Source organism: Camarhynchus parvulus, chromosome 1 (assembly GCF_901933205.1).
Source record: "Camarhynchus parvulus chromosome 1, STF_HiC, whole genome shotgun sequence".
NCBI classification, from domain to species: domain Eukaryota; kingdom Metazoa; phylum Chordata; class Aves; order Passeriformes; family Thraupidae; genus Camarhynchus; species Camarhynchus parvulus.
Window position 1 is genome coordinate 94,648,049 of NC_044571.1, and position 23,806 is coordinate 94,671,854.

At 40.2% G+C, this 23,806-nt stretch overlaps 1 protein-coding gene across 1 annotated transcript; it reads left to right on the forward strand.

The window, feature by feature from the left end:
* Positions 1-16,558: 16,558 nt before the first annotated feature.
* Positions 16,559-20,166, forward strand: LOC115909912 (lymphotactin-like). The gene is given in 4 exon segments (XM_030959663.1): positions 16,559-16,628; positions 16,631-16,705; positions 19,231-19,348; positions 20,061-20,166. Coding segments are annotated over 4 exon segments (369 nt in total).
* The last annotated feature ends 3,640 nt before the right edge of the window (positions 20,167-23,806 follow it).

Consider the following 23,806-nt stretch of genomic DNA (forward strand, 5'->3'; position numbering starts at 1 on the left):
TGCAACCAAATACTCCACATGTATATTCCTTTTATCTTGTAGAAACTTTTTTTGTTGTTTTTTTTTGGTTTGTTGTATGACTCCAACCTGAAACAATAAGAGTAGAAGAGTCAAGATTGATGATTTGGAGAAGGAAAGAAGACAGCACAAATGCTATCATCCTGTAACAAACCGCAAAGACAGACAGATATAATTTGGGTTGCATCACTGTCAGAGATGTTAGATGCACATTATTTTGCTTACAAGGGATAAAATGAAAGCAACTGGTGAAACAGCATAGCCTGATTCAGGATAAATTACAAGAGTTAAGGCAATAAAATGGTTCCATTAGTGAATCTGCTTACTTTCTGCACTTCAGTCAGTCTGAGATGGACTTAATGTGTTTATTTCACATTTTATACTTGTGTTTATCTCCTGTTTTTTACAATGGAATTTCATATTTCCATTTAGACTACATTAATAAGAGCATGCAAAGAAAGTCAAGTTTCATCTCTGTTAAATGTACATGAAAGGGCTTTTTAAACCACACATCTTTAATGACATCATTTTGCAAAGTTACTTTGCAGAATTCTTCTGGATGAACCAAAACTTCTAATTCTCTATTTAGATTCCTCATTGAAGAGGTGCATTTTACCGCACTGAGAAGGGCTGACTTTCTTTATACAAGAGGGAGTTGGCCTCTGTGTTTGTGGAATTGGTTGATGTAAAGTTAGAGTTTCTTAAGAGCTGAAGAAGAAAGAATTCAAAGCTTTCTTTGATCAAAGCCTTAAAGACTGACATTAGAAACAGCAACGGAAACAATAAAATTAAGCAAACAAAACAATATTCCACAACTTCTGCCTGCCAATTAAACCTCCCACTACCAAAAATGGGGCAGAATATAGATTGGCTTATAAAATACACTTTTTTAAAAATCAGAGTTTTGAGTTATTGCTCTCCAGTTTATAAGATGTTTACATATCCAAGTGGCTCAACATAAAGGAAGCATAACTTTGAAGTTCACAGGATGAGTCCTTACAAGGAAGTAAGCAGGTGTGGATTTGCCGCCAGGAATTTGCATCCCATTGGTACAGTTTCATGGCCTAAATAAGCTCAAGGCCATGTGGGGAGGGAGAGGACCTACTGGCACCTGAAGTCCTCATCCAGAACAGCCATTTAACAGCACCAGTCAAACACCCATCTCCAGCACTGAGTTTAAAGACAGGCTGGTAATTTAAAGTACAGACAGACAAGAAATAAACCTCTTAAATTATTTTCAATAGGAGGGAAAACTACATTTCTATTGACATTAGAATCCTGAGCTCCTACTCAAAATCACCCACAGCAATTTTCTGTAATCACTACTGACTACTTATTATTTTCTTTTGTTTCAGCCATCTTTATATTTAATAAGGTAGCTTTATCTTTTTTTTAACGTCAATTTGTAAAAAGTAAACAAGGTAGAGAAAAATCATTTATTCAAACTATTAGAAAAGAGGTTTCAAGTTCTTCTCTGATTATATTATTGTACTTATAGAAATGAACCTATTTTGTGTTTCAAATGAAATTAAAACAAGAAATGTTAATAATTATAATACTATAAATTCAGCAATTTTAAACTATAATTTATTGACTCATTGAGCTTTTGTAAGTAGTTACAGTAGTTAATCTTTTTAATTGAAAGAATAGGGTGAAATACCTTTAACTAAATTATCATAGTCTTCTTTATTTATAAAGTACAACAAATCATTTCCTGAATTGAGAAACTCTGTTCATCCAAATGCCATCACCTACAGATTTTCTATATTGGCATATTCACTGCTGTTATTCAGAATTCTTTAAAGTGCAGCTTTTACTGAATATTTTGAAACTTGTTCAGTGTGGAAAATCTATTAAGTCATATTAGAAATTATTTAGAATGCTGGTGTTCAATGTATAAATCTGCATTTCAGTCTTCTTCCAAGATTAATTTGATACAAAGAGTAAACAGAAAGGTAATTGAGCCAGAAATGAAACATTTCATTCCCCTTTTCCTAAACCTACTATAGTGAGAATATTAGAATGAAAATAAATATTTTATAATTTCTTAAGAATACACAGAATATCTTTATCAGATAAAAAGACCCCCAGCTACACTGTGTAAAGATTTTAATTTGATGTCAACGATCAAAATAAAATATTTTATAGTTAGTGCCACAATTCTTGATTTTGGAAAATGTGAGTACCAATGTCACTGAATTAAAAGACAGTTTTAAGCCTATTGTTTTAAAATTGACGTGACTTAAAATCAGTCCTTAGTAGATCTTGTTGAGTGAGATCTTGACTGCTAGAAAATTATTTAATCTGATGAAGTTTCCTTCATTCTAATTTGAAAACCAATTGTGAAAAAACTTCTGAAATAATTTATTGTATGAAGTATAATTATTATCATTAATATTATTTACCAAATAACTGTGGGTCAGCAATAGGTTATCAATAGATAATTTTTCCTCTGAGAATCCAAAACTGAAATTTTGACTTGAATTTTCTCAGCCTCAGTTGTTTACATTGTACAAATCACAAACAATCTTCCACTTCTATGTCAGACAAGCACAATTTTTAGGTTTGGTTTTTGAGCAGAAATGCTTGAGTGCCTGAAATTTTTCCCACTTGTGTTCTCTACCTTTCCTTTGGTACGTCTTCAGTAGGCCTCTGACAAACACCCACATAGGAGATCTCTAACAAGCAGCAGAAATAATATTATAGGAACTTGAGTCTCTCCCTTTCAAAACACATCTGGAACAATGTTTTAATATCAAATTGGAAAATGTAAGTGTAAATCCCTTCTGACTAGTAGAATATACTGAATTCAGAGGCAGCTGCCTGTCCCCAGCAGCAGTGCAATATTTGGACACAATTAGTACAGAAATATCAGCAGTTTTCAGAGTAAAGTGCAGGATGAAGCAGGTTACAGTGTCCTGTCACTAATCACCCCACAAGGAAGGCCCTTCTTAACAGATGCATCAGTGAAAGAAACTCATTATTCAACTAAATCTGTTCTGCAGAGATCTGAAATATGCAGGACAGTAAATGTAAATTAGACTATGTTCTCTCCCCATACACAAAAACTTGTATCCATACTTCTATGCTCAAATGTTACAGTACAGCACCATTTGGTTTCTTCACAGAGAAAAAACATACCAAAAAAGACAGGAATTTCCATTACATGCTCAACTTATTCTAATGTGCAGCACATGAGGGAGGTGAAAACTTGTAGAGCACAGTATCAGTTCCTACAGTTTGTATCAGCACAAGGCTGCTCCTCACTGGAGGTGCTCCAAGGTGCTGCCCTGTGCACCCAAGGCTCTGATGGTGTGTTCCATGGGGCTCTCCTTGTGCGATGGAAGCACCACTGCCCCCAAGCTCCCTACACCCAGTGTCCCCACTGGCAGTGCAGCTGGCCCCCAGACCACACCCAGCCAGGCAAGTCTGCAATAGCTCAGGATAGAGACCAAGCAGGCACAATACTAAGTCCATCAATAAATTGCACTGAGACAATTCTACACACATTTATAGGCAAAGCAGACCTCTAAATAGCCAGGAGATAGGCTAAATACCATAAAAGAACATCACAGTAAGCAGCTACCCCCTAATACCTAATCTAAACCTACTTTCTTTTAGTTTGAAGCAATTCCCCCTTGTCGTATCACTACATGCTCTTGTAAATAGTCTCCTCCATCTTTCTTGTAGGCTCCCTTCAGGTACCAGAAGGTCACAATTAGGTCACCCTGAAGCCTTCTCTGTTCCAGACTGAACAATCCCAACTCTCTCAGCCTTTCCTCATAGGAGAGGTGCTCTATCCCTCTAATCATCTTGGTGGATTCCTCAGGACTCACTCCAATGACTCCAACCTCATACTGATAAGGTGCTGTTTTTCCGGCTCATAGAGCAGCTGAGTAAGAGGCCAAGGACATTCCCACTTCCATAACAGAGCTACAGCATTGCAGTATAGGCACTAGGACCTGCAATCAAGCATTACTAATGTGCTCAGTAGCTTAGGTATTAAGTTCAGTAAAGAATAAAAAAGGCATGGAAAGAACACGTAGGCAAAATGTAATGGATAGCCACAGGTGGGAGGAAAAATCAGCTTTGAATTCTCCCTAGAATAATTCCTTGCATAAGACTTTATATAAGCTGACAGCCTTTCATATTTGGAGAATAGGATCGCAAAATTCACTGGCAAGGTCTGCACCCTCCAGTAAGAACAGCCCCAAGACTGCACTCACCAACTACCACACTGCTTATTATAAGGGAAAACAGGGACAGCCAGTTTCAGGTGGGGCTGGAACCCAGTTTTGACAGCATTTGGGATTTTGATGTCACCTATTGGGTCAGCTTACAACCTGGCAAGCCTGCAGAGGCTTGTCTTTGACCCCCTGTCTGTGACTGTGTGGAAAAGAGATACACAGGCAGGGACAGGAAGCAAAACTGACCTTGATCAAAGCCTCTCTGGAGTCCAGTCTTATAAAGAAAGCAGAAGAAAAAAACCCAGCTGTCTGTGCCTTCTGGAACTGCTGCTCTACAACAGTAGAGGTGCAGGCAAAACAGGTGGCACCAAGGCAGGTTGCTAAATCAGGGGTGTGTTTGAGCACACACTACTTGCCAACAGCCCCACAGAGAAGGCTGGGCTCAGTCAGAGCTCTCCAAGATGAAAGAAAAAACTGTGAAGCCTGTCCGGCTCTTACCAGCTGAGAGCATTTTTGCTCCAGAGGGCTTTTATATATTTCAAGCCACTTGGTTGTTTTTATGAAGGAGACCTATGCTCAGCATCTCGTTTCAAAGTGAGTCAGAGGAACGAGCAGCAGGAGAAGGTAAAGGTTTGGTTTCACATGCCGGGCTAACACTCATCTCATTTCTTTTATTATTTGGAACCATATGCCCAACGGAAGAAGCAGGGAAACAATAATACCAGCATTATTTTAGAGCAGTGCCCAAGGGACTTGTCATCTGACATTCAACGTTGCCAGAATTCCCAGTGCAATGAGGACAGTTACATTCCCTAACTTTGCCTCCCAACTCAGTAAATGGCACACCTGCTTCATGAAAGAGCAGCTTTTTATTTGTTTCAACTTCTAGAGTAAATAAAATTTTCCCTCAAGATATTTAAGAAAATATTGACAATTTGACATGACCATATCCCTAAATACTCAAAATTCTCACCACAGAAAAGCAAACCCTTCTTTTGATAAAGTGCAATGGTGTTTCAATCTAACCTCATGTTTTGGGAAGCTTCAGTTTCTAGGAGTTTCAGATTCAAAAAGTTGGTTATCATAAATCCAAATCTCTTAAAAGCACATATTTTAGATAAAGAGGAGGAAATCAACAATATTCTGGCTGGGTAGGCATAGTAACATTTTACATGTAAGCCACATGCAAAAGTTTACAGGAGGAAATAAGTAGCTTGCAAGACAAATCCAGACTTTAGAATATTTTTGTAGAGTTTTCTGAAAAAGTGAGGCTCCTCTTTTGCATAAAGAACCACTATGATGTCTTGGCGCAGCATCTCTTAATTGAAGCCACCAACAGACAGGAAGGAAAACCAAAATCTGCTGTGGAAGGAACCTGCTAGGCAATCCCATTTAGAAGGGCAGAGAGGTGGTACATCTGCACACAAGCTGAATCCCCAGGTATGAAACAGAGGGAACAAAGGCAGGTAGCCTTTAGAAATGTTCTAAGTGATCCTTACAAAGTCAGGAGGTTCACTTACAATTTCATAAATCCAGTAGGGAATATTATTCACTTTTCATAACAGAGAGTATAGCAGATTTCTGGAAAACTCCCGCAGCTTAATCCAAATCAGGTTCTGGATGTGCTTAAACACTTTCATAAGCTAATACTTCATATTTCTGAACACACAAAGATTACCAGCTGAGAAGTCTGCTTGATCCAGGTGTGGGGAAGGGTCACTATTTAACAAAGGCACCAAAGAGGATGGAAATGAAGGATAATTACATTTGGCTGCTCTGCTTTGTTTCAGCTGGGGTTTTGTTTGTTTTTTGCTTGTTTGTGGGGTTTTCTGGGGTGGGGTGGGGGGTGTTTGTTTGTTTGTTTGTTTGTTTGTTTGTAGAGTTCCAATTCCTTTATTAGTCAGGTAAAATTGGAACAATACCACACACCACGCAGAGAATATGAAAAAATACACGTGACCCTCTGTGAACTTTTGTGCTTTTCATGTGTTTACTTGTTCATGCTGCACCAAGCAGGTCCAATATCTTACAATCATATGGAGGAGAATAAGAAAAAATTCCTCTGGAGCAGGTCAAGTCTATGCTGAAGGGGGCTTTAGAAGTTTTTAGAAGACAGTATAGGTCATACAGTTAATTCAGAATTAAGATCATGATGTAGCTGACCAAGGAAAATACTGTATTGTTTTTATTTTCTGCACAAATCAGATTACTTGCCTGTGTTTTGGCCTGGAAATTAGAATCATTAAAGTGCAGTGATTTGTTTGTAAATAGACTTAACACACAGCCTAGAAAACAAAACTTAAAAGTAGATGTTCCTCAACAGTCAGCTTCTAAATGAGGGTGCTTCACATGAAGACATTTTCACATCAATAAAAAAGCCCTAAGAGTAATTTCTCTCCCTTTCTGAGACCACAGCACATTATCCCTGGCTGGTACACCCTGTTGATTTTTAACCACCTCTGTTCTGCCTCACCAGCTTCCTGCTTTTATCCATCCAGAGCAATCAGAATGCAGGGAGCCTCCAAGGCACACCAGGACCATGAAGGCACTAAACCTCATTCTCACCTGTTTGAACTGGATCCTCTTTTCACCTACTGGGAACAAGCCTAAACAAGGTCATACCCAAAGTCATCTGAAACTGAACAGCTGCAAGGTAACTTCTGCCGATGGGAAGTGGCTTTCAGCAGTTTTTCAGGCCAGAAAGGACCAGCAGACCACAGAGCCTGACCTGCTTGACAAAGGCTGCTGCAGAGAAGAGCTGCTGGGAAAAGGCACCTCTTTCTAACCTGGAGTGAGGCCAAGGCAAGTCTAAGATCAGTGTCTCCAGCCCCTAACTGAGAAAAATGAGGTTGTTCACAATATGGCACACGTCATTCAGTTTCTTTCCTCTCAATAAAATAAGCCAGCTCAGTTTGCCCTTGAAATTCATTTTATTAGATTCCATGTCCCCAAGGCAAACAAGCCTCTAAATCCTTGACATTTCCTCCTCTCGTGCCTTCAACAGCTCTGACTAGGGAGAAGAGGCTTAACACTTGCCTGCCAGTTTCTTCTCTTTTCAATCTCTCTTTTCCCCTGGCTCCTCAGGCTAGCCAGCTCTCCCACGTTTAAGGCCTTGGGTTCATGGCACACCTTTCAAACCTTTTTTCCCCCCAAGGTAAAGCTTAAATCACAAAACAGATATTAGGCAATAAGGAAGTAGATGAGCTATTAAAGCTATGACTTAGAGGGTTTAGACTGCAGCTACCTCTGTCCACTTCCCCGTACAACATTCTCTGGAAGTTCTAAATTTCCTCCCTACAAGCTGGTGAGTACTTGTAGGAGGATGGCACAGTAGCACTGTGACAAGGTTCATTACTCTGCACAAGCCACCTACATGACAAGCCAAGGTCTGGAGAAAGGGGGAGCATCCTCCATGACCCAGCTATCACCCCACTCAGAGGAGAAGCAATGGACACAGCCTAGAGGAGTTAGACAGAGCTTTGGGGTGTGATCCAGCTGGTAAGCTGTTGATCTGCAATGAGAGCTATGCTCCCTCACAAAGAAAATGCACAGGAATGGAATATATTTAGTCACAGGACATAGAAGAGAACAAGTAAGAGCATGAGAGTTCTTCAAAGATGAAGACTAAATCCCAGTTGTGAGGTCAATCAAGCCTGTGATGAAAGGATTGAGGCACAAATTTAGAGACAGAACTGAAGAGTTTGCAAACTTCCCAGTTCCAGTTCTCTATGAGGGAACTCCTGCAGTTCTGCAAGGAGCACCAGATCTGCACACTTCCCGCGGGTTTCACTGCCAGACAATACAACACACACACAAATCTTACCTGAACACTAATAATTGTAGCAAATCGCTACTGAAAATTGCTACTGCTAACCAAAGGCAGAGTCCAGCTCCTATTTAGCTATTTTCTAATGTCTTTGAGACCTGGGCCATACAGTTTCTTCTACATCTAATAGAAAAACAGATCTCTATCCATTGATAGAGCACAGGAATCCAGCAAAGACAAGTGGTGCCTGAAAACTACAGTGCCCTCTTCACAGACAATTTGAGGAACAGTGCCCTGTTGCAGTAGTAATTCCCTCTTTGATAGACCCAGACCTTTTCTCTTTTGGGATTAAACTGTCCAATACTCTTACAACCTTTTGAGAATCTCTGGAGAGAAGGGCTATGCAAGCGATGTGTCTTTGCTTACATAAATCTGCTAGTTACACGTGGCAAAAGAAAGCAAAATAACTCACAGCTGGACTGACAGAGAAGAGATGGAGCATGGTGAGGACCGAGATAAATAGGCAGGTCAGTCCCCGAATCTTGCAACTAGTGTCAATCAGGTGACTCTGATCCCATTTCACTTGGCATTGCATCAATATCTGCTTAGCCCTGAAGTACAAACTACCCCATCAAGCAGAGATTAGGTCATCTTCTCTCACCTATGTCTTTGACAGCGTGAGAGTAATGGCGTCCATTTCATTCTGTGTACAAAACAGGGAAAATACTGATTTATCTTAAAGAAGGTAGTATAGGGAATGGAAGAACCAGTTCTCTCTCTGTGCACAGAGAGCAAACAGATAATCTGACACTGGACCTGGCAAAAGCAGGCAGCTTTACTGGCCATGGGGACATGTGGCTGGTTTGGGCTGCGTTTGTGGAAGAGAGGAGGAGGAAGGCATTCACCATGCCTGGTAAGCTTTGCTGCATGGGGTTGAGATCTGCACATGGGGCCATGCTGAACCATGGGTGAGGAATATAGAGGTCCACCACCACAATGAAGGCAGACAAATTAGGTGCAAGAAATGTGATAACTATGGCAGGGAGCTCTTAATTTATTGCTGTCTTAGACGTGATGGGGGTTTCTACAGCCCTCAGTGAGAGGTGGAAGTAGTTTGCAAATGAGAAGTGAAACAGCATTTCAGAGTCTGAAACTACAAAGAATAAAATTAATGCTAATTTGAGGGGGAGAATATTCCCATGCCCCTAGCCTCCCACTTGCATCACTTACTGCAGTGAACTCAGGTGAATAATACAGACTGATGCACTTGTCTAACGTGTGGTTTCATACTCACTGTCATTACAATGGAGGAAAAAACCATAGAATAAATAAACCCCAAGGACTCTCTTTTGGAAAGTTCAGAATGGAACATTTTCAAGTGTGGGTACTTGCTACAGCACCCTGTAAGCTCTTATTTCCTTGCCCCTCTCATTTAAGCCTTCATCTGCACAGTGACTCTCCTGCTATTAGGGGCTCACTGAGAAAATGGCTGATACAGAATCCAGCTTATAGAAAAACATTACTTCTTAGTCTGTATTTGTTTGAGGGTACAGCTGCAAGAGAACCAAGCTCCACTTCATTGCAAAGTGGGGATCAAGTGCTGTGATCAGTTTTAAGAAGCTCTAAAATACTTTGTGGAACAGGATGTGGCCCAAAATTGTCAGATTATAGTCACCAGTGCGAAGCAAGACAAGGTATCTCACCAGTAGTGTGGTTAGAAAGTGTGACAGTTCTTCATCTTCAGAGATTAAGTAGAAAAGCACCTATTCCAGAGGCTACTGTGATTCTCTTTGAAGGAAGGATAAAAGTACCCTCTTTGGAAGAAAAAAATACATAGATTTCTTTTGCAAAAATTCTTGAGTCATCTGTTCCTATCTTCTTCTCTGTGTTTTGGGGATGGAGGGGGGAGAGTTTGTTTGGTGGTAGTTGGTTGGTTGACAGGGGGGTTGGTTTTTTTGGTTGATTGGTTTGTTTTAGTTTGGGTTTTTTCATTTTGTTTTATGTTTTCTTGGTTTATTGTTTTGCTTGGGGGATTTTTGTTGTTTTGGTGGGGCTTTGTTTTTGTTGGTTGGTTGGTTGGTTGGTTTGGGGGTGTTTTTGTTTGTTTTTTTCCTTGAAGCCATAGGGGTTAAAATCAATTATATGTTAAAATTTGTCATATCTTTTTAAATTCTGCGGTAGGACCTCATGAAGGTTTGGTTATTAAAAATGTTTACAAGGATAATTATTGTTTTAAACAAATGCATTTATTATAAATCAGCTATTTAAGGGGGGAAAAAAGGCCAACCAAACAAAAAACAGAAGAAAAATACCATGATTCTCTTTTAGAAAGTTCAAGAAGGTGACCTTTTCAAAAAAGGTATTTCACATTATTCATGTGTCCTTATTTTTTTTTTAAATCCATGTCACAGTTTGACGCTGGCGCAATGCCAGTGCCTCCATGAAAATATATTTTCCCTATATGTGTCTGCTGTGAGATGTGACCAGGAATAGAGCAAAGCAGGCTCCAACATAGGAATAAAGGAAAAAAACCATGCTATTAACCTACAACTGTATGTAAAAAGAAACACACACAGAACTCAGACTGAAAACCTTCCAAAAAACATTCCTCCTCCCCCCACCAAATTTCCAATGCATCACAGTAGGACAAAACCTTGGATTCTCATTCAGTTACCACCCCTCAGATCACCAACTCTCAGTCCATCACTACCCTTCAGATAATCAATTCTCAGTTCATCAAGAAGAAAGGAGTCCCTCCTGTACCATAGGCTTCCCCTGGAAACACAGTTGAGACCTCTTGGGTTTCCATGTCAGACGTGGCACTGCCCAGAGATCATTTGCCGTCGTGACACCTTCCTTCCATGTACAGTGCTTTCACTGCACGCGGACTAGAGCTGCTGAGCTGCTTCTAGGATTCCCCTTTTAAGGATCTTTTGCCCAGTTCCAAAAAGAGCACAGTCTCTCACTTTCGGGACACCTGTCCTCCCCAAATTCACCCTCTGGGGCCGAGGGGTCTCGAGAACAGAGATCTTCTCCTTCCCTGAAGACAGAGGGCACCAACCACCACCCTCCTCACATGTCATCTCTGTTCATGCACTCCTTCACATAACATCACTGCACTCTCTTGGCTGCAAGCCATTGCCTCCCCCTAAATGCAGTCTCTGTGTCACAGGAAAAATGGTTCTGCCCATGGCTATACAAGAAAAGTCCAGCCAAAGGCCACTCCATCATCTCCTCCCACCTAGGATTCTTCTCAACTTCTTCAGACACCTTTCATTTGCACAAACTTTCATCACACTGGCCCATTTACTCCTATTTCATCTCTATCTCTCTTCTCATTCAGCACCAGCAGGATCAGCATTTGTAGGGTTTCCATCATCCAAGAAAAGGGTTAAAATCTCGGGCTCTGCCTGCCCAGAACTCTCCCAAGGCTGCCGTGCCCCTTCTTGCCGCACCCTCCCCCCTTCTCCTTCTCAGCCGGCTGTGCTGCCAGCACAAGATATCAAATTTCAAGGTGGCACAAGCACAGGCACCAGCTTTCTCTTTCTCTGGGGAGGCTGCCCGATGACTCTCCAATGTTCCTCCATCCTTCCATCCTGCAGGGGCCTTCACCTCCCCTCTCTGTCCAAGGCCCCGGCCTACCTCACCCGGCCGCATGGCTTCCCCTCCCCCGCCCAGCCTGCAGCTGGGCAGGGGAGCTCTGACCTGTTTCATGGACCAGAACCCAAGAGAGCTTCCTCCCGGGCATTCTCTGCTTTTAACCCTCTGTGCTCTCAGAGGCGTATCCATGTCCTCAGTGGCCACACCAGGTGCCAATATTCAAATCTGAGCACCTTTTGGTTTGACCACCAGTCTCCCAAAAAACTCACTTCCTTTTCAAACCAGGACAATCCACTATCTTTAATTTTAATCCAATTTCAATTTATGGTAAACAAAAGGCAAAAATCCCTATGGATTTTCCAAAACCTAGCATCTCAACAGCAAAAAGACTGTGGATGCTGCCTCCTATGTGGGGAAAATCCAGCAGAAAAGGATATTCAATGCAGCAGGTCTGACAGCACAAGTGACCTGGACAGCCGAGTGTGGATGCATGGCTTCCTTTGGCATGTGAAGACATATGCTGAGGAGCTGGAACAATTACTGGGTGGAGGGAAGAGAAGTTAGCAGGTGAAAGACCCAAAGTTGAATCCAGGCTTACTGGTTCTGCTTATTGCTCTGCTCCCTGGAAGTTGGTTCTTTATTGTCATTCTCTATTATACAGCCTGCCCTTCAACAGACATGATGGCAGAAGTATTTAATGGCAGTAATAAGAAAAAGTCTGTATACTTGTAAATAACAGCACACACTGGTATGTTTGAAGCATACAGATATCACTGATGTGTGTTCCTGTACCTATAACTCCCCCTTTCCACTAATAATCTCAGCTCTTCAACATATTCCCTGTGATGACTATCATGGAGCAAAGGAATCCAAACATATACAGATTGGCCAAGGAGTTCTCTCCAAAGCATGAGGTACCACTGAGAAAACTTACCTACTGAGAAACATAAGTATCTGAACTTCTTCACTTTTCTGAGAAAAGCTCAGGTTTACTCAGAAACAACATATGGGTTCTGATCCATTTCCAGTGCTGTAGGCACTGACTATCCATGGTTCAGCTAAAGTAATTTATTTTTCACAAAACTATCTTTATTCTTCTCCTGAAGACTAGCAGCACCATGCTGTTAGATTTGGTTCCCATCCTTGATCCTGCAGATATGGCACACACAAAAAGAAGCACTAAACAAAATTTGCATTATCTTATTTTTGTGACAGTTGAGGCAGTGGAAAAAGAAATAACAAAAAATTCCAACAAAACAAGGAAGAAAAAGGATACTCATGTCATACAGTCATAGAATGGCCTGTGTCGGAAGGGACTTTATCTAATCCAATCTTCCCTACTTTGGGGGCAGGGACATCTTTCACTAGACCAGATCACTCAAAGCTCCATGCAGCTTGGCCTTGTACCCTTCCAGGGATGGGGCATCCACAGCTTCTGTAAGCAACCTGTTCCAGTGCCTCACCACCCTCTGTGTAAAGAATTTCTTTCTAATATCTAATCTAAGACTACCCTTGTTCAGTTTGAAGCCATTGCCCCTTGTCCCACAACTATATATCCTTGTAAAAAGTCCCTCTCCAGCTCTCTATTAGCCCCCTTCAGGTACTGGAAGGCTGCTAGAAGGTATCCCTACATGGACTGAGAGTATTCCACAAAGTTCCAAAGGTATTTGACTCCTGTATATAATACTGCTTGTGCAATATTATATACCTTCACAAAACTGATCTACACTCACCTCTGTGTTTTTCTGCAGCAATAGCATTGCACGGGGTTTAGTTGACTTCCCACAACGGATTTCTCAAAGAAAAAAGGTTCACAGGACTAGGATTATAAAGATGAGAATATGAATATTCCTTTTGTAGATCTTGGGTGTGTGTATAGCTAAACCGAAACAAGCTCATTGAACTAAACCAAAACAAGGTAACAGTGAATGAAAGAAAAATCAAGGATCTCTGGGGCCTTTCAAACCAAATCCTTCCCAGTGTAATTTTATGTATCTGAATATTTCCAGTTGAATGACTAAAAAAAGATTTTGATTGACTTGAATTTTGACTATTATTTAAGAGCACATAATACATCAAGGAAAGATGGCAGGACCAGGGAAAACCTGGCAGGAAAAGGCTGGCAGTGTAGTAGTGAAAACAGATGGTCTACAAGCAAAAACTCGATTATGATTAAGAGAAAGTATTGTTAATAGGGTTACATTTCTAAAGATGGAGTTCTGCCAGAAGCAGTACAAAACAAACTAGTTATTAAAAATGCAATTGAAGCCATCAATTTAGATTAGAAGTCATCTCTCAGCTGAGATGTGAGCATGGAGAATGTGTTTGCTTCTACCCCATTACAATATGAATTAAAATACTAAACACCAACTACTATTTCAGTTAGTTTTGAAATCAGAATGAAAACTACAGAGCAAAAGTGATGAAAATCAAGGGAAGAAAATAATGGAAACATCACAACTGGATGTCACTTGCTGGTAATTCTTCAACCAGTACTCCAAGAGTTAAGAAACAATGTAAAATCAAAATACATTAGGGTCCCATATATTCCAGACTTCACTTACTGTGTCCTGTATAACACATACACAAATTGTTTCTATAGATAGTAGAAACAGATATTTATCCCCTGAGGCAGACAAAGTCCCTCCTAAAACCAGTTAACTGAGATACAGTCATGTTTAAGCTGAGATTCTTAAGTCCCCTCCAAAAGTCACTGATGCCCTTATTTAGTCTTCTGAAGTGATTAAGTGACCTGATGGTGCAAATTCAACTTCAAGGGACTGCTGAACACCCCCTAGGGATACTCATTTCTAGGAGTGCATAGGAATTTAGATATTCCTGAACATCTTGACCTCTCTTTTTAAAAGCTGACTACATGATGAGAAAATCCAATACTACAAACCCTTTACCCTGATATGTAAACTCTTGGTACTAGGCAAAACTCTGCTCACTGCATACTTCTCTTCCTTCAGCAGGGCTGCTGTCATGAAACAGGGTACATATCACAATTATTACAGTTAAAAATTCTTGACCTTGTAAAAAATTAAGGAAACTATTGCATTTAGCAGTTGTCCCTGGTTCAAGGTAATAGTTACTCAGCAACAACTGAAATACCTGTATTATCAACATTAGTCTCATGCTAAATCCAAAACCCAGAACAGTATCATCAACTAAAGAGAAAATTACTCCATCTCAGCCAAAACCAGGATACTCTCATGATTTCTCCAGTCCTTGCACTGACAGCTGTTCATAAGCCCAAGCATCAAGCAGCCTGGTGTTTACCTATTCATACCAGAACTAGCTGGGTTTTTCTATCAGCCTGCAGAAGGAAAGTGTTATATATGGCTATGTAATAGTTGGCTTTTGCTACAATTTATTTGTGTTAATTATAAAACTGTAATTGTTTGTAATTAATTATTGAAAGTGCTAAACTGCTTTTTAAGTATGATAAAATTTTTAATTGTTTGTGGGTAGTGTAAAAGGGGAAGGAAGGCTTTCATAAGATGCAAGCGGGCTTGCATGTGAAGATATGCTTGCTATTGCAAAATGTATATCCAAAATGGAATAAGTGAAGAGCAGAAGACCATAAAAGGAAGAGGACAAGTTTAAAGTGGGGTCAGAAGACCCTAAACTGACAACGTCTGCAACTACTGAATTGTGCAAAGGCTGCAAAAATCTGAAGCAAGATTGTAATCAACAAGCCCAAAATAAACCTGCAAAATCATCCAAGGAAGTAAAACAACTGTAACAATAAAAGACTTCAGACTGAAGAAGTGGATGGGCGTCTGGCCTTGTCATGCACCCAGGCCTGTAACTGCAAACTTTTGCTTTATGATTGTCCCTTATTAAGATTTATTAAAACTCTTAAAAATTTAAGAAGAGTGGGCTTCCTTTCTCACAGCATATGAGAAGATTTGTGCTGTGAGGCTCTGGAAGAGGATGCCAACTGAGGTGCTCCTTTGTGTGTGGTCTGGAGGTCAACAACTGGCCTGACAAATACTTACAGGCTCAAAACAAATGGTTTGTAGCACTGCTGTCCAGTAATTCAGACCACGTTCAATAGAAAGGACACCTAAATCTGGGTGATAGAGTTGGCACACTGTGCAAAAAAGGTCATTTTTGATAGAAGTATAAATGTAACAAGCTCACAGACCTATTGTCAGCGCCATGCTTACATGAAAGTGCAATTAATTTTTTGTCTTTTCTACAAATTGTGCCTGATTGCCTGGTTACTTTCTTGGGCCCCATTCTTTGCACTAGAAAGTTCGCACCACAAAAAAAATCCAAACCAAAGCAAAGAAACCATGACACGACCATTTACAAACTCTTATTCCTCTTTGAAACCACCACACTTCAGTTAACCGACTAGTCAACCAATGACTGGCAGGAGGCATACTGGACCTGGATCTGTATGCAAAGGTGTGTTCAATCTTGCTTCTTTCAGCACAGTGATATCAGCTTTGGCCATATCAAATCGCAGAGCAAACACAAGAGTCCTGACAACATCCACTGCTCATAGGAAATAGCAGCAATACCCTTCCACAGCTACATGTTAATGTGACAAACCAGCCACAGCTGCTTGGAAAGAGCCAAGGTTTCCATCATTCTTTAGCTCACAGTTCCCCTTTCCAGTGGTTCGTTGGCCAGCAAGGTAATTCTCAATGTCACACTGTGTCTCTGCAGTGCGGCTTAGCTAAAGGTCTCAAAACTGAAGTGTTAAATGACAGGAACATTTATTACAGGTTTCCACTACTGTACAAGAGCTCTCACTTTTTGCAGCTTTAAATAAAACCAAGTCACAGCACAGAAGCAAGCGCAACCACAGTGGGTTTGAGCAGGAAAAGCCTTCTCAGGAGGGCTAGTGAAGGACTGGTGGGGGGACAGGAGGTGGTTCTCTCACCAGAAAAAGTACTGCCAACTCAAATTTTCCACTTACAGTCAGGCCCTCCATGACACCATAAAAATGAACACAAGAACGGACCACAGAATGACAGTATATAAACCCAGTGAAAGGGGGCTGACAGTAGACAATTTCTGCTCTGCCTTGAAACAGAAGCCACAGCGATGAAGCTCCACACCGCAGCAATCCTGCTCCTCTTCTGGCTTGGTGTCTTCACTGCGCACACAGTCAAAGGTAAGTTTGCAACTCAAGAGGAAGACAAGAATTGCTCCACATTGCACCTGTGGTCTCATGAGCAAAATTTATTGTTGCAGACAGCTGATTTATAAGATAAAACACACAAGAAATACAGATGAAATCTGCAAGAAAGTCAGCTTCATGCAGGACTTCATCTGATATCCTGACAGATGGTGGTTGGTTTCTGCTTTAATGCAAGGAGAGATTCTGTGCCTGACAGCCCTTATAGGGTTTCTGTGCAATGGTCTCTCTCTTAAAATCAAAAAAATCTTGAAGGCACAATGTCTTTTAGTCTCACTGATTCCACATACCTGTGCGCACTATAGGTTAATAACATTTAATGAAAAAATCTTTCTTGGTTAAGACATACATTTTCCTTTTTCCAGATAGATTACTTTTACATGAACTTTATTGCATTAATTGTTATATCTCTCCCTCTAACTATATAGTCTTAATCTTTCTAATATCTACATTTTGAGAAGTTCTTCATTGCTTATTCTTATTTATTAAGAATTTATTCTTATTTATTAAACAATATGGAACTTATAAATAAGTTCCTTATTGTTTATTCACTTGTTTTTAGATAAACCTTTTAGAACAGGCAGGGAAAATAAGAACAATAAGTAAGAAGGGGAGTAATAGATTTATATAATATCTTCTCTTGTTTCACTGCACCATACAACGGAACATCTTCTTTCAAACCAGTTATGAACACTGAGATGAGCCATGTTTATTAGCCATGTTTTAAATAAATTTGTCTGCAGTGCTGGTTAGGTAAGGGACTTTTAGATTAGGTTGCATAGATCATGGAGAAACATGAACATAGACCCATTACAAACATCATCTCATCACAGGGAGAATTCACACAAACCACAGATATGCAAGCCATATGCAAACCCACAAATATGCACTCATTAACACAGAGAAAAAGTATCCTTACAAAACCACACCAAACCCAAACTGAGACCTGCTAAGTATTCACAGGACTATGAAGGTACACAGCCTTCATGCTGACCCACTGCCTCTCCAGCTACATCCCACTACATCTCCTATTTTCATTGGTGACACTGCTTCATCCGGGCAACGGTGGCTTCATATCACAGATGACAATGTCATTGTCCAGGCTGTGTAACTGGCCCTAAGCATCACCAAGTTTGAAAAAAGCACACTGAGATGGTCTACAAGAGAGAGAAAAAAGGACTAGAAAGAATGAAAAAAAGGACCAAAAATGCCTGGGGAAAAGGGTAGTTCTAGGTGCAGAGCAGTTGGGGGTTTGTTCCCAGTCTTGAGAAACTTTGCTGCTATTCCCTGCATCCATTCCATGAAGGTTGTGTAGTAGCAGAAGAAATATTTCCAGGACTCGTAACAATTGCTTGACCGTCTTTGAGCTCTTTTAATGCCACATTTTGAAAGCCAGTGTGAGGCAGTAAGAAATGTGTCATGAGACATTAAAAAAAACTATGCTGTGTTGCTCATTACTAAAGCAAGATCAAGAGAGATATTCCTTCAGGCAAACAAAATCTCAGGAATTAGCAGATCTGCCAGTATCTGTGCACTGGCTATCCCACACCTTCTCTAAAGACTGCTGTGCGTTTGTGTCAGCTATTCCAATTATTTCAATAGTGAGACTGTGTGCAGCAGCTTTTACATTTAGCAAGGTGCACCACAACAGCTCTTGGACATGTCTCAAGCCAGTACCTCTCCAAATTCTTTATAAACAAACCACAGAGTAGAGCAGTGTACTTTTTGTCCCCTGCATGTGTTCCCAAACTTGTCTTCTATGAACAGAAGTAAACCAGAAACTGGCAAGCGGAGATTAACACTAACATAAACTCCATTGTATTTGAGTGAGCTCCCATTTTTACTTATCATCATGTAAGATAACAAGCACCCAGAAAATTTTATACCAATATTGTGATCCTCTTTCTTAATCACCACTGCATTTCTCTGAATTGTATCAAAATCTTGGAGGAATGCAAGAATTAAGAAGCAGCTCACTCACTGCCTGTGAAATCAGAGTTTTAACCAGAGGATATAAGCACTTATGCTTCTGGCAGGTATATCTCCCTTTCTGTTAACAATTTTTGTTCATACTACTTTTGGATGTCTACACTGAGGAAAGTAGGCTCACTTTCCTTTTCTTCACTTTGAAAAGAGGAGGAATTACTGATCCATATTCAAAAGATATGTGGAAATCCACCCAATAAAATGCCAGTTCTAAATGTTACCTCCATAAGGGTACTTACTTGTAGATGATGTAGACCTAATTATAAATTATGTCAAATTCTTCTACTACTATGGAAGCAGTGACTCCATAGGGATAGACAAAATTTTAGCGATGGTAGGATGCATCACAAAAATAGCTTAGTCTCTCTGGCATAACTGGTATTGTGGTTGTACATCAGGAGACTCTCATGGTCTAACCACAATTGGAAATCTTCTGGAATTCATAATTTATGAAGTAATTATGGCTAAATATTAATATTAAGTACCTTTGTAATTTATCTATTTTTCCCTTCTAGGGAGCGTTAGCAGTCAGCCCATGCGCAAATTCAGTTGTGTAAAACTGTCTACAAAGCAGTGGAACATCCGAAATTTTGTGAACTATGAAAAGAAACAAGTACCAATAGATGCCATCATGTAAGTATCTCATGCACCTTTCAGACTTCCTTATGCAAACACAAAACCATCAAATAGGGAAGGGGCAGCAGAAGACAATTCTGCTGGCCCAACTCACTAAATCTGGCTAGTCCAGGTCACCCTTCCAGTTCATCCATGCCACATGGCACCTGAGGGAATGAGGAGAGAGGAGCAGGCCTCAGAGAGCTGAGAGATGTGTGCTGCTCATAAATAATGGCAGGAAGCTCACTGACCAGCTCACATCTTTGTGCCCAGTGAGTGGGGAAAAATCTCAACAAGGGCAGAGCAGTCAGAGGCTCCGTGCATGAACTGAGTCAAGGGGAAAAATCATGTGAAAGAATATGGGGTAGCTCTGAGTCTTGCCAGGAGCTGTGTTTGGTCCTCTGACCTCAGATGCATGCATTTTTATTGCATCTGGGATCTGCTCCTGGGAGATAAATGTTCATAATGACTGAATGTAAAATCCCAGAATAGCATGCATGCTTCTTTTTTTTATATCAGTTTGTATGTATATGACCATGTATGTTACCTGTATCATAAACAAGGACATAATGTTTCTAATTGCTGTTATTCCAACTAACACCTACAATCTCCAGCATTTGATGTTGTTTTACAACTTTTTTCCTCATGTTGTGCATCGAAACCAAGAAGAGACCTGTGTTTAGAGACTGGAATTTAATGCCCAGCTGTTTTTTTTATCCTTTTTTGATAGGTTCATCACTGCAGGAGGTATCAGGATCTGTGTAAGTCCTAATCAGAAATGGGTTCAGGCTGCTATAAAGAGAATAGATGAAAGCCGTGCTGCCAAACGCAAATAATCCAAGCATCTAAGGCCAACCAGCGGGAATCATCATCAGTGCTGCAAGTAACAAGGAAGAAAACCTTACTATCTGCTTATTTCCTATTTATTAAGTGGCAATAAAATCTTGGAACAATCACAAACTCACCAAAATCTATTCATCACTGGTTGAATGCCTGCAGACTTCATTTTTTGATTGAACTCTATTAGTTTGTTTATTTTCTGAAATGCTTGCTAATATGTATTTACAGCTGAATGTAGATATTATCTCAACCTTGCTGTCCTGACCAGGATGGCATTTAATGGTGAATGACTGATAGTTTAACACAGTGTAGTGAGGATGACCACCCACAGAGCTGTGAGAGTGCAGACCTCCATGCTGATGGAGACCAGAGCATTCTGTATTGAGTGCTGGTTTTAAGAAGGTGCTAAGTTAGTCAGTCACACCTATATAACCTATACAAACTGATTTCATGTTTCAGTCTATCACCTGATCAGTGCCATATTCAGAAGATGATCCTTGAGTCTTCCATTTTTACGCACAGTATTGCACTATTAGCTCAGTTCACAAAGGTGTGTGAATATTCTCACCAAGGGATGATGTGGAATAATTCGATGTAACTCAGTGAATGGAACCCTGCTCGGTCTTGCCCTGGGGAAGCCTTATCCTACCAATACCATCTGTGAAGTTACTTCAGTTTTGCCTTCATGTGAAACAAACATGAAACAATTGTTTTGCTTTTCCCATTGCTTTTCTCTGAATAAGAACAAGCCATCACTGGAATCTGTATTTCACAAACTCATAGGAACTCCCTGCCCTAGAGAACTATTTACAAAGAAATATCTTTAAAATTATACATATTACTCGCAGAAGGCTTTGAATTTTAATAAACTTACTATAAACCTGAATCAAATTGCAAGTTTGTTTGCAGGATTATAATGCAGATGGATACTGCTGAAACAGGTCCCAGGATGACAACACAAATCTGGGAACTCATGGGCTAGTTGCGCTAGAGCTGAAACTATTGCTAACTCATTACTCAGATGGCTTTGAAATGAGCTGATTCCAAGCTTTCTGCATCATATTTTAGCTCACATTTCAGACCATACCTCTTCAAAAGCTCACATACTTCAGAAACAAAGTTCATACCATCCTTGGTTGGTCCCCATGTTATCAGAAGCAGAAATTGAAGAGCTCTGTGCTCGGAGAGAGAAAAGATGGCATTTGAGGACTTTGAGGGGTAGAGGAGAGGTATAGGCAGAGATGCTTCTGGAATAAAATTCCCCTCATATTACCACATGGACAGAGCCTGCAGTGCTGCTAATCTATGGGCTTTTCATCCTACATAAACTCTTAGTGATACTCATGGGACTGCAGCACTTCCAAACTGCACCATAGAAATAAGGTCAGACTACTCTAAATGACAGTTTTTACAGTTCACTGCTCTGGTCAAGACTTTAGACAGAATTTGTCTCTCATGGCTCACATTTTGTCAGAGCTCAGTCCTGTGCAGAGCAACAGATTTAGTTTTCACTATCCAGGACAGGTTTTAAATAGCGTCACTGCTGAGGCAGGGAAAAGAAGGATGACCACATGTATTACTCTACAGAACAGACCAAGACAGGCTATTGAGTCTCTGTTATAGGGAGTTTTGCTTCCTTACTTCTCAATATCAACAAGACTAGAGAAAAATAGTTGTTGTGACAAACTTTGCAAGGAGAGTTTTACAGTTAGAAAGAAATGTTGACAGCAAGATGTTACTGGAGTATCACGCTGTATAAACTGAGTTCAATAACTTTGAATTACTGATCTCAAGGGGCCCAGATCCTCATATTATAGACAACAGAAACACTTCTGTTCCCTTCAGCATCACCAGAGTATTTGTAGGCTATAAACCAGGTCCCCTATAAAACCATTTTTATGATAAACACTTGCAGATAAATACCATCAAGTGACAGATCAAATTCATCCAGCACCCGAACTATCTAGCATGCTTTTTACAGGCAGAATTTTAATGCCTATTCTCATACTTAATAGTATCATATCATATCCTGGAACAAATCTTGCTAAAGTGAATATAATTTTTTTTAATTAGGACTTTCCCAACCTGAGGATAGATTAACCATCACATAGCAATTAACACTTTATATCTGTTCATCCTAATCAAAATTCATAGAATGATTAATAATTTTTAAGAGTGAATCATCCTACTTAGTAATTACTCCTTGTTTATTATACCTTGCAAGATCTGTACACATCCTTGGACAGTCCTTGACATTTAATTACTATTGGTGATCAGGGCTCTCAGTATCTCTTTCTACTCCAACATTAAACTCCAGGAGCTTCTCTGTCTTTCCCTGACTATTCCTTACCTCAGTCCTTGCTGCAGTTCCAGTTGTGTGCTATTTTTGTCAACTCTAGCTGTGGATAATCTGGAAGTTTATCTGTAATAGCACTGTTTTCCCTAGCACTATTCCCTAAGACTCTCAAAAGAAAGAATGGAAAACATGATTAAACCTCCTTTTCATACACACAAGTGCAAAAAGAAAATGCAAAATGAAGAGCCAGAGCGCTGCTCTTGTGTTGGAGGCAAGTAGGAACCATAGTCTTGGTTTTTCCAACATCTTAGAAAACACCTACACTTAGAAAACAGCAAAACACACAAAACCCACAAAAATTAAGCTTAGGGTCTAAGGTACATTTGAAGATTTGGGGTAGTGGTTGAACAGATGTTCTCCCAGGTCCTGGCTACCCAACATTTCTTTTCCAAGTGACTTAGAGAGCAGGGGGTCACCATTTCCCTTCTTGCTCAACCTTTGCTAGATTTCAGCTGATTTTCTTTGACTCCTTTTGTAATACCACAAAGGACTCTACAGATACACATGGGCAGACCAGTAGGCTTCAATATTTGAAACAAATCAACTATGGCTTTCCTGTCTCACACCACTTAAGTTTCCACAGAGACTTAAGAGATGCACTCTCTTTGGATCTTTGGCACAAAGGAAAGGCAGCAGAAATCACAATGGACAAACCCTCAGCCTGTGTAAGTATTCACACTTTCCCTCACTTCAGCAGAGGCAGACAGGGCAATTACCCACCCCTTTGGGCCCGCTGGCTTTTTGGCACAAAACCAGTAATTCTTCCTAGGCAATGACTTTGCATAGCTGCTGCTGTATTCTTTTCACTATTTACTTATAATTAAGGAACCAGAAAGTTAAAGGTTTACAATGACCATCAGCTTTCCTGGAAACTGCTAACGCATCATTCAACCCCTGGACCCCAGTTAGGTATATTCCTTGATTTTTGGAGTTTCTTGGTTTTGTTTTGGCTTGGTTTTTTACATAACTTCTGACTACCTTTTGTGCTTTGCTTTATGCTGGAGGTTTTCATCAGCAGACCAGCTATTTTAACAGATTGCTTGAGACCCTTAATGGGAAGAAGAAAATGGAAGAGGACTGGGTACCTCTGTACATCAGTTATGCTATTCGAAGTAGCATCAGTGATGTACAGAGGTACAAATACTGGTGCATGATATAAAAAGCAAGACGTTAATTTAGCAAACACAAATATTTTCTTCTCTCATTCCCATGGAAAAATGCAGTGCATGCATTTTGGAAAGCTAAAACTTATATTCTAAATTGCAAATTAATTGATTACT